This window comes from Culex pipiens, chromosome 3 (assembly GCF_016801865.2).
Source record: "Culex pipiens pallens isolate TS chromosome 3, TS_CPP_V2, whole genome shotgun sequence".
Taxonomy (NCBI): Eukaryota; Metazoa; Arthropoda; class Insecta; order Diptera; family Culicidae; genus Culex; species Culex pipiens.
Genome location: NC_068939.1, coordinates 1,636,874 through 1,655,245, shown reverse-complemented (window position 1 = coordinate 1,655,245; position 18,372 = coordinate 1,636,874). Strand labels below are relative to the sequence as shown.

General features: G+C 38.0%; 1 protein-coding gene across 1 annotated transcript in view; it reads right to left on the bottom strand.

The window, feature by feature from the left end:
- Positions 1-18,372, bottom strand: part of LOC120423012 (autophagy-related protein 13 homolog) — a 50,433-nt gene that overhangs the window by 10,885 nt on the left and 21,176 nt on the right. The window contains exons 2-3 of the mRNA XM_039586644.2: positions 17,788-18,145; positions 101-296 (exon numbers count right to left, since the gene is read on the bottom strand). Of these exons, the coding sequence (XP_039442578.1) occupies positions 101-296; positions 17,788-18,145 (554 nt within the window). The remainder of the gene's footprint in view (positions 1-100; positions 297-17,787; positions 18,146-18,372) is intronic.

The window sequence follows — 18,372 nt, the reverse complement described above, 5'->3', positions numbered from 1 at the left end:
CACTGTGCAGCTTGCCACGTAGAGATGTCGCCCGAGAGGGGTTCGGTTCTGAATTTGGCGCCAACCACCGCGCCGCCGTCGGGCGGAAGTTCTGACTTACTTTTTCTTGTTGTAATTGTACCGGATGTGCTTCGGGCTGATGTCCTTCAAGAAGTGGTCACTCTTCAGCATGATGGTGTTGTCGCGTCCGGTTTGCGTGGGCGAGATTGTCATCTTGGTGCGGTAGGCTACGGCCATGGTTAGCGTTCCGATCTGGGTGCACAACTGTCCGACACGTAACTGCTTGTGACCATCGCCTGTTGCGGAATGAAAACCGAGAAAAAATACCAAATGAGAAAGAGCCGTGCTTGCTGAGTGAGTTTGTGAGTGAGAACGACGACGACGTGTACTTTGAGCCGACACTACGACATGGACCACGCAAATGGCGGCGGCGTCGACTAATACCGACGTCGTCGGGGCAGGAATTCCGCCATGTGACTACTACCAAAACAACCCTGCTCAAAGTCGGACTTGGCGCGCGCGCCGCGATGATTGTAGTAGAATTGATGAATGGACCGCACAAGCCTCTCTTTTCTCTCGCTCTCTTTCAAACTAGCAAGCTGCGAATACCGAGAGAGGGAGCGAGCGCCAAAATGGGGGGGCCCAACTAACCCCCTTTCCCCCCCCCCCTACATCAACCACTCGCAAGCTTTACACACTAGTACTAATGGCTAGGTCGCGACGTCGTCATCGCGATTTTAATATCTGTCTGTGTGTGTGTGTGTGTTGGGGCAAGTGCATTTTACTCGCTCCACCGAGTAGACGAAGAATGTGGATGGCGCTAAGATGGTATGTGCGGTATAAAAATGAAAATAATCATCATAATAAAAACGTACGATCGACGCGACGCACCAACACACACTTGCAAATAAATTTAGTGATTCAGACGCGGAGTCAAGACGATGAAGATGCAATGATGGTGAAGATGAGGGAGATTTTTCTTTTTCATGAGCAGTGCATAGTTGAGTGATTGCAAATCGTTACACCCGGTGGCTTGGTGGGGCCATTGCACGACGATTGTGGATGATTCTGGGCATTGTTTTGAATTTGGGAGGGCAAGAAAGCGCATTCTTTTGAACATCAGAAATTTAAATCACCTCAGTCATACAATTTAAAAAAAAATAACATAAGCCTTTTAAGTTTTGATATGTTACTCTTGGAAATTGTTCAATTACTGTGTGAAATATTGAATAAATATGTTGTATGCTTAAATAAAAAAAAGCATACGAAAAGATTATCACAATTGAGATTTTCAAAAAATGGCCACGTGGTTTATGGATGGTCCATTACAAATATTTTCCTGGATCAGTCATTTAATTGAAAAATGAAGTATATAAATATCAAAAAGCTTGAATTTTGTAGTATAAATGTACAAATGAAAACTTAATTTCAATTTGTAAAAGATTTTACTGCGTTTATTTCAAAGTAAAGTTTAGATATGTAGAAGGATATTCCATAAACTGATAATATTAAGGAATGAAAAAGTAAGGTTGCCAATTTGAGTTTGAGGTTTTTTTCATAAGAATAAAAGTTTTAAAATTTCAGAATTTCTCAAAATACTTTTTGATAAGGAGATCATGAAATTTAAAAATGATTTTATTTTTATGTTGAAAATCGGACCATTACTTCTCAAGATATCGGTGATTGGGCTAATTGGGAAACACTGGTAAAATATCATTTTTCCGATTTTCTTTGTCTTTGCATGGCCATTTCTCAGAAACCATAGACCGTATTAGCAAAGTTTAAAAAAACAAAATAAAAATATTATCGCTGATTTTCTAAAATATTTGTTCAATGAATTTGCGAAAATGGGCACAATTCTTAACAATTGAGAAACTGCTTTTTTTTTAAAAAACATGAAAACAATGGATTTTATCAAAATTTTAATAAAGTACTTTTTATTTGAAAATTAGGTTTTACATTCAAATTAAAATCAAATAAGGCCGTTGCAAATATTTTTCAACGTTTATGTCGCCCCCCCCCCTTCAGAGTTGGCCTGAATAAACAGGGGGCAAACATTTTTTTTTTCGATAAACTTTTTAATGAAAATTAAAGTTTAATCAACTGAAAACCAGTTGAAATGCATTTTCCCGCGTTTATAATCATATTTAGCATGTTTGAACTCCTTTGAAAACATTTTAAATTTTCATGAAATACCAATGTACAGTCCCACGAAAAGTTTTTTTTTTGCGAAAAAAAATTCCGCAATACCTCGATATTTTCAAAACTAATGATTGGAAAGCAACTGTACGCCTGTAAAATGCATTTAAAACACTTTTTTCATCCAAATGTTGAAACCTAGGCTTGTAATTACAATTTTTAATTTTTTTTGCCAAATCGATAAAAAAAATGTCAAGAGATGCAGATTTTGGAATTTTCTCTTATCATTTTTGTATGTACCGCTGCCATATTTGTATGGAAACTGATACGGTCAAACAGGTGATGTAAAATGTCTTCTTTGTGCAAACAAGGGGCAGTTTCAGCCAAAGCCAAAAATTCAAAAAAATAAATTTTGAAATTAATAATCTTTTCGTAGAGAATTGCACAGATATGGAGCGATAAATATTTATGATTTGAAGATTAAAGTAAGTTCAGTATGTTTTTCCAAAGATTTTTATCACTTTCATAGTTTTTTTTTTCTAGTGACTCTCTAGGTTAAGGTCACGTTAATAAATAAACAACAACATAGTTTTTTCAAACTGCGATGAACAGAAAACATTTGAAACGTATTTTTTTTTTGTTAAAGGTTGGCTCATTTCAAAGCCTTTTTTTATTATTTCGATGCCTCTGTGCTCTCTTGACTAAGCTTGCTGGTTTTCCTATCTAGTTAGCATAAGAGAGCACAGAGGCATCGATTTGATTCTTTTATTATTTGAATTAAAACAAATTATTGAAAGATTTTGCGAAGCGATTGTACGAAAATTGTATTTGTGTGTAGCGAATTTTGCAATATTTATTAAATATAAAAAAATACTTGTTTTTTTGCGAATGTTTTTATACAACGATTGAGCTTTAAATTATTTTGGAATGATGTTCTACAAAATCTTAAATAATATTAAAACTTAATTCCTTCTGTTCTAGAAAACTAGAGTGCAAAGTTATTAGCAATTTAAATAAGTAATTTATGTATGAACATTTTGTTTTTTCGCCAGCTCCAACCTCGTGTACCTATGGGTTGATCGGTACAAAATTTGACTAAGTTTAACATGTGGTATTTATTTCTGAACAATATATTTTTATCGTTTTCTTTAGTTGAAACAAATTCATAAGTTAAGGTCGTTTAAACCATTTAACAAAATGAATAAAATTTCACCTAAAATCAGTTGTAATATGCATAAAAACAAACTATTCTAATGAATTGATCATAGTTTCACCGAAATCGGTAATTTATTGAAAAAAGTAATAAAATTAAAAATAAATGTAATGAATTTTTATACTAAACATGAAAATTATCTAACCACAAATACAAGAAATTGAATCCTTAGTCAAAATTAAAAAAATCTAATACTTCTAGCTTTTCTAACTAAGAATTATCAAATTTCAACGCAGAGACCTTCACCATGTCACGTTTTCGACATGTTTATTAAACACACAATCTGCTCATTCTAGCGCAAATACAGGAAGACCTCTTCAACAACAAAGAAACCCAACCGACTACAGGGAGGCCCGACTCGTGAAAGTTTCGCACTTGTTCTACACAGACAGAGTCTCCTTCCTTAATCATCTGGCCTGGAGGCAAGGGCGTTCGTACACGCGACACTCTAGCAATGTGATCTACACTCACCGGTTCAACGCGACGACGTGATTCACGCGTGCTCCAACGTGTGCTAATTGACCTTTTAGGAGATTCAGGTTCTGACGGAAGTTGGGAATCTCGGGGAAAAACAATGCCTTTCTAGATTTAAGCAAATTTATTTCTGGTGCTTTCGCGAATCTATTTCGAGAGACACTATTGTGACGGGCAGATGTGCCAAGTGCACTCTCACGAACAATTAGGCAACATTTTCGGGCTGCGGGAAGAGAACGCGATCATTTTCTAAAAATTCATCAACGGAGGCGGCGGCGCGCCAATGACGATGATTGATTGCATAATCACCTCGGCGTCGCCGTCTGTTTTGCGGTTTTGAAGATCAAAGTGACGTATCAACCCGGGGCGCGCGAGCAGGTGATCCGGATTGATTGCATACCCCCCCTGGGGTGAGGCTGGGGCGGGAACATTATCTAATTATACGCTGGCGAGAGGGGCTTTTTGCCATTGCGCTCGCAGAGCTTTTGCGAATGATTCGTTAATGAGCCGAATGAAAAGGGTGAGAAAATGATAAACGAGTTGGTGATTTGACAGGCGGTTGTGTTATGACGATTGTGTTGCCTGGGTGGTTCACACGCGGCTAAAAATAAAAGTGATTTGAAATAGATTTGAAATTTTCGGCTGGGATAATTTTCTTCGACAGCCTGGTAGCTAATTAATTTAATAGATTTTCTTATAATTTCCTGCGCTCAAAAGCATCGATTTAAACTAGTTTCGCTGTACGATTAGTTTGCTTAATGAAGGTTGAACGGAGCGGAAATTGTTTTGCCGCATAGTAAGTCGAAACCAGATATGCTGCAAACAAATTGTAACAATTTACTCGGAACAATCGTTTACGGTAAATCAAACGTGACGCCGGACGCAGCTCACGTTTTGGACGAACGTAAACCAAAGAAGGAAAGAAAGAAGTTTGTTTTTTTTTGTCTTGAATCCACGTGCCGATGCTAAAAAAGTTTATGCATGAGGTAAAAAGTAGGTAGACACAACAGAAGGTGTTGATTTGAGGTGAAACCATATGAATTAGCTTCTTTTTTTTGTACAAAATTGAGTTAAATTATATGAAATTTATTCATTTTAAGAATTTTGCCTTTCTTACTAAAGTAAGGTATTGGTTTTGACAACACTTCAATTTTCGTTTATTAAATATTTCATAAAGAAATTTCCGTTAATAAAAACGATCCTCCGATTTTTGATTTTTTTTTGGATTTAGAACGATTTTTCAGCGACGATTTTTAATGAAAACCTACTGTCGTTTCCAATTATATCCGTTTTTTAATGTTTTATTGATCCACAAATTTGACGTTAATCGGGACTACTCACAATTTTTTGAAGATAATTGAAAGGAAGTTTACGTTAGTTTCCTGCCAAAATCTCCGATAGCGTTTAGTTTCCTGTCAATCGTGCTGCATACAAAATCGAACCCCAATTGAATACTCATTTTCCTCGATATTCAGCAACTCATTCACAAAAAAATAAGCCTACGCCAACGTCGAAACGGCTGTCAGCCCCGAGCTGAACTCTTGACCCTTTTCTTGGGCGTACAATATCCGATTCGAAGACAGTAAACTCTAATGCAAATGCATGATAATGAATTCAGAACCTCAGTGTTTTGATTTGTTGTTTCGTTCGTTCGAGCGTCAAACTTTCTATGGCGTGAGCGTTTTGCAATGAGGCGATCATACGACATTTTCAACTAGAAAAGTAGCTGGAGCTTGCGTTGAGAGAACATAAACATGAGCGACCCAATTTCAAGCAATTGACCCATTTTCAGGTGAAATCAAAGCCAATTAAAACCAAATTATGCTAAGCGATTCCAGCCCAGGGCCAAATTCGGCAAACTTCTTTGTTCTCGGGTACACAACACGACAATCGGTTCGTGCCTCGAAGCCATTTTAATGGACAACATGAACCTTAAAAAATCACACACACACAGTTTAATTATGCATTTTTCAACCAACTAGGTTGGCGCCACATGTGAATGGTATCACAAATTCCAACGGAAATTGATGGATTTAAATCGCAGAACTTTGACCAACCTGGTTCTGAACGGCATCACGAGCTGCATCCAGGTGGAACGAGGTATGCGCTGAGGTCACACCTTGTCACTTTTTTCCAAGTGCGGTGTGGTATGTGGTAGCTCAGCCAAGACAGCAATTTGTAAACACTCAAGGGAATTTACATCGAAAGTTGTCGAGAGAAAAAAAAGCGTTGACTCACGTACCAAAGCCACCCCCGCACACTTTTCCTCACTCTATTGGCGAAGGAATCTTCCCGGGTCTGAGGCCATTAGTCAACTCGAGGGACCTAATTAATATCTTCCCGAGGAGATGCAGTTGCATGCAAAGCTTGAGATATGTGGAATGCTGCGGGGAGTCCGGTATGCAGTTCTCAGAAAAGATGTACAAAATTTTAACTAATTTGAGCAACCACGCGTCTCCATTAAATATTTCAAGGTATTACGATATTTTAAAATTGAGTATTATACAGCTTTATATTGCAAGTAAATTTTGTAAGTGATGGCCTTTCACCACTGGGATTTCACATCACGGTCCAATTGATAGAATTACATTTTTGTTCGTTTTTAGTCAGTACAAAACTGTAAAGAACCAAGCGCCTCCATTGAATCTCCTTTACTTAGAATGATTACATGGAGACGCCTGGCTTCTTACAATGGAACCATAGCTTTTTTACCCAAAAAATTAATAAGTTTAGTATTCTGACCGGAAATTAACTAAAATATAATGTTGACTATTGGAGTGTATGCTGTGAAATTTTTTTTAACAAATTGTGACAAAACCCTAACAAAAACATGACTTTAAAAACGTAGAGTTGCATAGGCAACATTAAACATTGAATACAACCCTCAACCTCTGTTTATCAAGTAGAAGCTCGTTGCATTAACCGACTACAGCCGCATAGATTGTCTAACTAAATCTGGTTTTCAGCGGACACTTCCTGTCCCTCGCCGTCGCGGCGGCGGCGTCACCCATTAATCGTGCTAATGAGAAATCGACTAATAACTATCTCATTTTAGAGCCAGTGCGATTTTCCCTACCGCAAATTTGTCGATCCTTTCACCTGTCTTTTTATGCGGGGAGGGGGAGGATGGACGAAAGCAAGGGGCTGAGGTGGCACAATTTGCGACCATAAATCTACACGGTTCGACAAGCGGTTTCGAAAGTGGTCGTTATCGTGAAAAAGAAGTGTTTGCCGACATTGTATCAAATGGTGATTGCTCATTTCTCGTTAAATGGTTATTACTTTCAGAATTATCTGTAAAATGTCGAGTTTTCTGGATAAGGGGAGGCAAATGGGTCAGCTTTTTCACTAAATTGGAGCTGACGGTTGAGTAACTTAGTTTTTGTGCGGTTCTAAAAAACGACTCAACTTTTAAATAAGTCCTTGTTTTTGTTGACTTGCACAGTTAAATATAAACTGCAACAATTTCAACCGTGGGGTAATTTTACAGCGGAGGTGTGCCACGATCCAAACGAATTTTGTTTGCTGAGAGCAGACGAAGAGTAGTTTTACTCTTTGCTTGTTGATGCTACTAATTATATTAAGAGTCGACAGTTTTTTTTTGTTTATAAATAACACCTGGCAGAAAAGGGTAGATTGTGTTTCAGAGTATAAATAAACATCGTTTTCTTTTTATATGAGATGCCTAATAGGGTTGTAATGTTTATCTGATATTGATTTCTTTACATTGTTTGACTTTTTTGAAAAATTCAATATAGATTTCTGGGAAATAAGATCAATCGATGTAAGTTAACCTTTTATTGAGCCTTGGCGTTCACGGTTGCGAGAATCCTACTCGAAACTACTTGAAACTCGAATTTATTTATTATTCCTTGTGAAAACGCTTAGATGGAGGACATATAATCGTCAATTACATAAAAAGCGTTGTTTATTTTAAAATAAACTAGCCTTGCTGCCTACTTTGAGCCCAGCTTTGCTTTTTATATTTTTTTATTACCAGGAGCCAGCTATAAATAAATGACATTACAGTGCGTTGACTACGCCCGGATGCAACTCCCCTTGCATACAAATGATAGTTTACAGAAAAGTGCAAAGCGTACAATATTGTGACAGGATACTCGGCGCTGTTGTGTGTGGCGTAGTTTAAGCAGAATTGATTATTGTTTATAACTTTTCAGCGTTCATTTCTGAAAGTTGCAGTTTCATAACCCACCAGAAATGATATAATGTCGGCGAATGTAATCCGCCGCGCTTTTCCTCAACAAATTGACATTGGCAGACAGCGATTCGCGCGAAAAATCAATAGAGATTAGTGGCCATTCTCCGGCGACGTCAATTTCTGAACCTAAAATAAACACACAAACTATCATCCGCTAGCGGTCAGCTACACTCGCCGAAACTGTTACGAGTAAAAGTTTAACAACGTCGCAATAAATGAAATAGTGATAAGAATTTATTACCCGCCCAGCAATTTAGCAGTGTGCAACATTTCCCGGTGCTTAGATAGTTTCGAGTGCACTCGACGCAGCAAAGTGACACACTGGTGAGAAAAACAACCCCCTCGTCGAGCGGGGAAAAACTAGCTCGAGCCAGATTCCAGGGCGTGCGTCACGGCCGGCGCTTAGGAGCCCTGCACCATTTGATTGGTCGACAATGTTTTCGCAGCCATCAAAACGATGATGAGCTTTGTTTGTGCAGTGCAAACCAAGATCTGCATCGGACGATCAAAACAGGTCGTCAGTTTGAGCGTCCAGAGTTCGACCACTTATTCCGTTTATCAATATTGGAACAAACCAGAGTCCTCCAGGGAGTTGGCCACGTTTGCACGAGACTCGATGTTGGTAGATGTGGGCGGGGCAGTGTTTAACAGTCAACAGTCGATTTGACGACCGCTGGTTTTGCCTCCTCGTAATGGATGTGTGTTTTTTTTTCCGAGCCGGTAACGAGTGGTCATAAAACTACGATGAGATTTTAAGCCGTAGAAATGAGGTAGCTCGGCTTGATGGGATGGGCGTTGGTGGGATCGAGCCCGGTTGAAAATGATAAGGTCAGCGGGAAGACTCTCGTTGAGAAGGTCGAGTGCTTTTGCTTCTTCTATCGTTGAACTTGGAGGAAAGCTTCAGTCACGTTTTCCGAGCGGTTGTGGCCGTGAAGTTTGTTTAAGGTATTGGCGCAAGAAGGCATTGGAAATGTCCTAAATGTAGAAAATGTCTAGTTTAAAATAGTTTTTTTTCTCTTGTTGCAAAGTTACTTCAATGTTCTCTTTATTTTTTATTTTAGTTCAAGCATACAAGCCGAGTATTTTCCTGAAACTGTTCAATTTATATTTAATTTGTTTAAACTTTTTGGGGCATTAGAGACGAGGACCTTTGGAAAGTTTAGTACAAATCGATTATTGTAAGAACACATCATGGCTAGGCTATAGATTATTTTGATAAAACTTGAATGAACCTCACTAATTCACCCTGGAGGTTGTTGGGCGACTGACGAGTCAGAGAAACTGTTTTTAAAAACTTGCTATCGGTAAATATTTTATTCTTAGAATTTTGCATGAACTGAAATCTTTTGAGTTTTCTCATCAAAACTTATGTTTGAGTTTCATTAACATGTTTTTAAACAACTTGGAAAGATGCATAACTTAAGCGTCAGGTTCAATGTTATTGATAAAAAACACCTTTTTGCTATCTTTTTAAAATTCATTAGGACATTAATTTCATTCATGGTTATCAAAACTGTTTCAACAGTTTCGCTGGAACTAGTTTTTATAATGTGCAACATTGGTATCAAACGAAACGATTTTTTTGTGCATTTTCATATGGTTGGTATAAAAATAAACAAAATTTAGTATGCTCCTAGATCCTTCATGTATACCTATCGACTCAGAATCAAATTCTGAGCAAATGTCTGTGTGTGTGGTGGGATGTTGATCAAAAAATTGTCACTCGATTATCTCGAGATTGGCTAAACCGATTTTGTTTGTTTTGGCCTCATTCGATCCGTCTTAGGCGACTTATCTATTAAAAATTATGCAGTTTAGGTAAGAACTTCAAAATTAATGCTAAAAAAAAAACGATTTTGACTTTATTTCGGAAGATTGTAAAAAGGGTGGTTTTTGTAAGAAAACCCGTCATGTTATGCATTTTCAGAAAGGTATTTGAAAGACCTTTCCAACGCGTCCAAGATATTGTAGATCTGACAACCCTATCAAAAGTTATAACCACATAAGTGTTATTTATGGACCTTTTGGAGGCATGATCTCAGATATTTTGATGGAAACGTTGTCCGGATCTCTCATGCGACCTATCGTTGGATAGGTAATCAAAAGACCTTTTCAAAGAGCACGGATTGGATTGGAGATCTGACTACCCTATCATAAGTTGTAAGCACATATGTGCCCTGCAATATGAAGATCTGACTACCCAATCTAGTGGTATGAATAATGAGTCAAATTGATAAAACACTGAAAAACACCGCCTTTTGTGTCTATTTTGGATAGCACCCTTTAAATGTGAGGAAGGCACCAACCACCTAAGGGTGGATTAAGTAACTTTTTTTTTGTAAAATACTTAAATTTCATAAAATATCATATTATTGCGCAAATACTCAAATTTTGTAATAATTAGTATGGTATCAAACAAAACAAAGTTGTGAATGTATTTTCGCTGTATTTTTTTTTCAACACAATAAATTTGATAATAGGCCGCATTTTTTCGAATACTCCAAATTCATAATTCACAATAAAGGTATGAAATGATGCAAAATTGTGTATGCATTTTCGCTTTATTGAAGAATTTTTTTTTGTAAAACACTAAAATTACAATAAAATACCGCAAGACATGCATTTGGGTTGTACAGAAAATGTTTTTTTTACATAAAAGTTGATGTATGCATAAAGTATCAGATGTTAAGAAATAATCTTACAGATAATTAAAATTATAAAGCATTTCTTTTTTTTGCACTTTGATTTGAACATATTTTTAAATATGTCCGTTTTTTTAATTTAGAATTAAAAAGTCAGACAATTTCATTTTTCTAAGTACAACTTAACAAACAATGAAAAATGAGTAAAATGTCGACAACTTAGTAAGATTTGTTCGATGTTGTATTGTAAAATTTATTTCCTGTTTTTTAATTACCAGAAAAATCTATTGAGCTTGCTGAAGTATTTTCATAATGTATGCTAAATATTTATTAAATACAAGCCTAACCCGACAAACTTCGTTCTGCCTTCGTTTGTTGACGTTTTTGGCTTCAGCCTCCTGTGATCGAAATTTGATTTTACGTAACTTTTTCCATACAATTTGCCGATGCTCCGGAATCGGTTCCAGAGTGGCCAAAGTGTCAATTAGTTAGCGTATAAACCTTCCTTGGACTTATACGAACCCAACGCAACAAAGAGCACCTCGATCCGACGCTCCGTATTGAACTGATTCGCGTTCGAACAAAACCGTCGAAATTTTTTATATATATAGATTTATAATATTTATGAATTTTGTATATAAGTTTTGCAAAATATATTTTTAATCGCATTGAAATACGTTTTCAACAGCTTTGGATGAATATAAAATTATGTTTTAAAGTTAATAACAAGTTAGTCATTCTAAAAACCTATTCCAGACTAATAGAAAATGTTTGCACGTTGCCTTATCAATTCGATGTACCGTGTGAAATCAAATATTGTTTTGTTTATTCATTGTATAGTTTGTCTATCAATTTGATAATCTATCAGTAGAGAGCTTGTTTGTTAAGGCAATCTTTAAAAACAAATGAAAGGTTTTGAAAAATACCGAAAGTAGAAAAAAGCCGGAAAGTCCTTCACGAGTGCATCACATTTCTTTCTTGTGTATCAACACAAAACGTCGGCAGATTCTTTTTTTAAGCTCAGCGAGTAGAAAGATAAATTGCAAAGTGCTTAAGCTCTTGCCCTTATCTGCATACGTGAATTGCACACACACAAACACACGCAAACTCGACATTGTCAAGCCGGTTATCGTCACCGCGGCAGAGTGTCCTTCCCCTGGTCGTCCCCACCAATCCAACGGCGGCGCCTGGCAACACGAATCTGAACAACAAGTTGGCTTAAGCCAACGCCACTTTGCGCGGTCGCGGTCCGCTCCCTTCAACCATCCCCGATGACAATTTTCGCAAGTGAAATGAGCCGTCACCGGTGGGGAGGTGGACGAGGGGTTTGACAATTTTTGGCCAAGGTAATTGCAAGCTAGGTCGGGTAATCGAGGTGAGCAAATCGAGCCAAAATAAACGGATGCTTGTTTGTAACGGTGGGTTATTCAAGAATTCCAAAACTGGACTAGCGACTCTACCATCTGATCTAGTAACAATTGAAAATATCCATGAAATCTTTTTCCAAAACACAGCTCAAAGGAATTCAGCGGTTTTTTTACTTTGTGATGTGTCTTCGAATCGTAATCGATTTGGATTGTTGCCACCTCAACTTGGTGGTCGTCGTCGTCGGTGAGTCGGTTTCCTCCTTCTTTGTTTGTGTGGCTCGCGACTTCGAAAAGGTCAGTTCTATGGGATTGCTTGAAGAACTGTTGCTAAGCGCGCTCACTCGGTCGCCGCATGTAAAGCAGGTTTATTGACACTCACTTTATTCGCGAGGATTGAATTCATATCAGATTCTAGAAAATTCACCGTATCAACCGAGTATCAACCGCTTTTTACAGGTAGAGGTGCGATAACTGACATCTCACGAACACCGGAACGCACGCCGCAACTTCAACAACATACTTCAAACTCTTGCGCGAAAAAACTTCCTTGATCGTACACTATCATTAGCTTTTCAAGAGTTGAGTTCGCGTTCATCATGCCAAGAACACCCGATACACTCTCCCCCCGAAGGTAAACCGAGTGATGGATGTCTGTGCTCGTACCCATGGTGTGTGTGTTCTGAACAACTGCACGCATTTCGAGCATGCAAACAAGCAGCAAAAACGCCAACCAAGTCAGGATCACGCGAGACTCGATCGGCTCTAAAATCTGGCGCGACTGATTGCGGGCTTGTCTACCGGCTGTGTAGTGGGAGGGACGCAGGGAAAGGGGTTCAACAAAAACATCCCGATCTGATCTAAAAATAGTCCGACGAAGCTGTGCAGCTGAAACTGCATAGGACCGGTTCTTTGTGAGGGGCATGTTTTCTTCTCACTTACACGCGGCTGGTTCTACGGACTACGGCTAGACAGACGACTACTCGCGCTAGTGAGGCGGATTAGATAAAATCCTGCTTCGTGATCGTGTGTGTGTTTGTGTGGCTTAGTTGGTAATCAGGCTTGTGTTCGTTTGATATATTGCTCGATAATGGTGTGCTGTTTGGAATATGCAAGCGAAATTTTAATTAAGTGTAATTTATGAACAGAGGAAGCAAATTAATTATTATTTTTTTCAGGAGAGAAGAGTGTGTTACTTTTATGTTTAAGTCATTGAAGGCTTGATATTGCAGATAAAATTGCAATGATAAAGTGTCATCATAATGGAGAACATATAAAATTCGCTCGTAAATTCAATAGTTGTCTCTGGTGATCTGCCCATGTATGATAAAGATTATCACTCCAAAAGGTAAAGAATGGCCCAAAGCAACCTCTGGAACTTTAATTTCACTGAAATATTTTATAGTTTTGGCTGCCGATGCGAAATTCCAAGCGGCTGAAATTTAAATCTAAATGGAGAATGTCTTTCGTTCAATAGGGTCCTGAAGAATTCAAGCTTATTTTTGGTCCCAATCAAATTTATTCAAAATATGAATCGAAATTTCATTTATCAAAAGAATCGTGATGTGTTCAATAATATGTTTAAAAAAAAGTTGGAAAAGAAAATGTATTTTAAACAAACAACTATTTCATTAATGATAAATAGAATGATCCTTAAGTAACTTAAACGACAACGTAACGAGTCTGATAAATATTCTAAACTTAAAAAATGTTGTGCAAAATCTTCTTGGAGAGCAATTCTCTCAAGAAGCAGCAATTTTTTTGATTTTTATTTGTATTTTTTGGTGACCAAAAAAGTCGTTTTGCATCATTTTTCACATTTTTTTTGTTGAAATTTAAAATATTAAAAAAAAATATTTAAAAATCTATATGGAGCTGCTCGATTTGGTGTTTTCGTCAAAATTGTAGGTTGCGGAAAATTTGCAAAAAAAAAAAACAAAGCACTATAATTGTTTAAATTAAATAATTTGTATTAATTGAACCAATTTTTGAAAATTATCATTTTTGGATGCTTTACACTGCCCATAATTGAAAATTCGGCTATTATGCCAAATCAAGTATTCCGAGAAAAACGCGTTTAGGTGTTTGTCACAAAATCTCCGTCAAGGTAATTTCCCATAAGAGTGGCATATTAGCCGTTTGGTTTTTCGCATCGGCAGCCAAGTCTAGACACCATTTCAGTAAAAATCAAGTTCCAGAAGATGCGTTGGAACGTCCTCTACCACCTGGTGCTAATATCTCGTTTTTGCCAATAGTGGATATTAGCCGTTTTTTCAATGGTGGGCAGTACATGACAAAAATCGCATCTTTTGAGCTTTGTCATAAATTGAACTCATATATCTTTTTTTTTTAATTAACCTTAACTTTTGAAAAGACCCAAAAACTCATATTTCGATCGTAACAAATGTTAGTGTTTATTTAAAAAAAAATATCCGAAAAGCGAAAAATTTCACTATAATTTCATTTCTTTACATTATTTTGACTTATTTCACCATCTTGACATCTTGATTTTTTTGGAAAATACTACAAATTGGAATATTAACCAACTTGTGTCATAACTCAAAAGATGAATTTTTTGTCATCGTAAACATATCCAAAAATGAGATTAAAAAAAAAAACTCCAAAATGATAACTATGGGCAATTATTTTTTTGGTGTGAAATGTCCAAAAATGATATTTTTTTAGAGTGTATAATTTTTTTTGCTGATTCGTTCTAAGATACAAATTTTAGAATATGTCAATAACCGTTTTGTATGGATGATGCGAAACTAGAGCATTGCTAATCGAAATGAACACACATTGATTCATTACAAAAATGTGAAAAAGAATCGTTGTCCGAAGCCTCAGAGAATTGCTATGTTGTAGGTATAAAGACTAAATGTTTGTCTGCTTGTATGCTTTAAACCACATTTACAAATAAAAATGTTTCTGATAAATTGATCGGTAAAAACATTTATTATTTTAATGACTTGTGACAGAATCTTCCAAAACATACGATAATTCACTTTAATTTTTAGATGTTTCACAAAGTGTTGATAGAAGCTTGTCTAAATAAATAAAACTAATTCTATATTTAGTTGTTTGCCTCTTTTCAGACTTTGACTTGGGTTGAAAAGGGTATATTAAATGAAACTGATAAAAGCCCTATAAAAATTGTTAAAATTTAACAGTTACAACTTTTGTTAAAAACCATTGAATGTAATCAAAATTAGGTTGCAGCCGAAATTTTAATTAAAAAATAAATATTTTTCTCGGAATATTTTCAACAAAAATGTAGTTTGAATATGATGTGATTTTCGTGATTTCTGACTGTCAAGCTTTACCTCAATGTTTACCTATATTTTAAAGAGCAATCTTGAAATGATGTCAATCCGAGAAAAACATTTCTAGAAACAAGAAATTGCGTATTGGATCTTTTAAAAAACCTAGATTTTTATTATTTTATAGAAAATTATTAAACAATCTAATTACTATTGGATCAAAAAAAAAAAAAAAAAAAAAAAAACGCTGATTCTTCACACATCTCTTTCAGAACCTAGGTATGATTGGTGATCTTCAGATATTTTAAAAGATCTTTAAGAGTCAAAGTTTTACAAGGCTTCTGGCCACTATTTACCAAGAACATCAAAGTTGGTAAATTTGATTAATTTGTGATTCAATTATCAAACAGTTTAGTCAGAATACATCAGTCGACATTGAGCAAAGGTTGTTTGGACGGTGTCAATATTACCCAAATTTGAACCTGCAACATAACACCTTAAGTGGTGAAAATCCCTCTCGAGAGACCAAATGCCATTATTGACGATGGGTAATTTTCCAACCTTGACCCGTCTTCGTGACATTCCGTGACACCTAGCCGCATCGTCCTCCTACAGTGGCAATAGCGCAGACTTGATTACGGTTGTACATACAGTGACTCTATTACCTAGTTCGAGGAATGACTAACGCGTTTCTCTCGCCGTTATGGGATTTAATGATTGTTTACCAACTCCTGACTGTGGCGTGGCTTTCGCGAGTCAACAGCAGTGACAAACACTTTGCTTCATTTTTCCGTGCTAGAATTCAGGTGAAAAAAGTGTGAAATTACGTTTGCACGATTTAATCACCAGTAATTGAGCTGTTTTTCGTTCGTTCTTTGAACAGTCAATCTTCTCTCGGAGCGGCGAGTTCGTCCTCCGCGGTGACCATCGTTCAAGGGGATTAGAAATGCAGCTTAATTGTGCTTCACCTGTGTGCGCGGTCAATCCGTCAGCCTTGTGAAGGTGATTCTTGAACGATTGATCTATGTGCGACCAGAGAGAGCGAGAGATCGTCCCATTCTGCAGCTGCTGTGATCTCATGTTTATTCAATGCAACGCATTACTACAACGCTACACTGACTTCAGTGGACTTTGCTCAGCCCGCGCACACACAACTTAATCCGTTGTGTGTGTGTAGGTATTTGAGCAAACTATAAAAGCCTCGACTCGACTCGGCAATAAAGCTGCAAGGTCGTTTAGCTGCTGGCGAGAGAGAGATATATTTTTTAATCAATTTGTAGGTTGTTGTTTTTTGTCTCGTGGGGTTTTCCGTTGTCTGCAGGTTCCCCGAACGCGCGCGTAGATCAACGTGGCTGGACGGTCGTGCCACAAAGAACGATCAACGTTAGTGGGGGGCTCAGGGTAGTGTTTGTATTAATAGTAGGGAGGTAGCAGCAGTAGTTGTGACAACCACAGCTCTCGCCTATGAATGGACAGATTCGGCCTGAAGGCAATTCACTTTTTTCCTCGTTCCTTGTACGGCTGTGGTGGCACGGAGGGAAAAAATACGATCTAATGCCTGCGGCATTGAACAGAAGAAGACATTGCATGCACTGCTGGAATTCGTGCCCAGATCGTACCTTCGCGATGTCTGCATGCTACAGCACAGCGAGAGATAGTCGAACTAACTTCGAAATCGGCGGGACGACACGTAAGATCTGCGCCGTGGCTTACCATGAATGAAATGCTTGAAATTGTTTCAGTATCGTTCATATGCACTACTCGATCGAAGTGAAAGTAGCTCTCGATTCGTTCCGTTTTTGGCCAGCTGGCACATGAATGAAAGTTTGCCGAGGCGCGCACGTTCGGCAGCTTCAAAACTCAAATTTGCTTCAATTGGAGGGGGTCTTCCAAAGCTCTGTTAGCCTAGAGTCATTCATGCAACGATGAGCTTAGGTGTGAGTGAGTGAGCGTTTAGCAGTGTTTGAACAGGTTGTTTGAGCAGCTTCCAAGCTGTGATGCAATGAGTTGAGTTGAAGGTGCAAATATATTTGCATTCTGCACGGCTTCATGAAGACAATCTTGTGTCTATGGACTGGCTAGTGAGCTCTAAGGTTCTTTTGGTTTGAACGTGCCTTCTTCGTAGGTTGATGAAGAAGAATGCGATTCTTCAAGATCGAGAACAATCCGTGTATTGTTGCATTGAATTTTTTCTCCAAATATTTTCCAAAAAATCATGAAAGTTTAGAAAAAAATAGTTGATAACTATCAAATTTGTTTTGAACGACCACAAAACACACCGTGCCACACTTGAATTTGTGTTTCCGTACGTGACCAACGCGATTCAAATAGAGACACAAGTTTGACTAATGGAATGTTTGTGCACCTGGCTCCGGCCAAAGGTGACGCACCGCACCGTGTGGGTTTTTCTAGATCTTTCAGGGACGCGAGGGTGCATTGACGCTGAAATCGAACGCCGCATATAAGGAGTACTTACCCAACTGATGGGTCTGGGGTTCGCCGATGTAAATCCGGTAGAAAATCTGGTACGAGTCCGCACTTTGACGGCGCGAAAGTTTGTACGCGGGCGTTGAACGAGTCACCGAGAGTAGCGACTTGAGCAATAGTCCCATACGGTTGTAAATGGCGTGCGTGGCGCGAACCTGCAGGTCACACTGATCCTTCTGTACTGCCAGGGACCAAACCTCAAGGATCATATTATCTCCCTCCACCGTTTGAAGAGAGATTTCTACGCACAGTGGCAGCCGCGTGACAATCGACTCATGCTGGCTGATTTGGAGCACTTTCTTCGTTTCCGCTAGCACGTCCGGCTGGTCGACGATCGCGATGTTAAACTGTAATTGGAAGAAGAAATGAAGGTCGCGTTAGCTACACGTGCAGTTGAGATAACAAGTGGGTGGACATCTCGGAGATAACATTCCAAAAAGGTGTCTAACATAACAACCCCACATGTCCAACTCAAGCTGAAGAACGCCTCGTTAAAAACGTTATCACCAAACGGTGTGGAAGGTGGTATTACTTGGCAAGTATTGATTTTCCGCGGCGGCCACGCGTCTGTCTA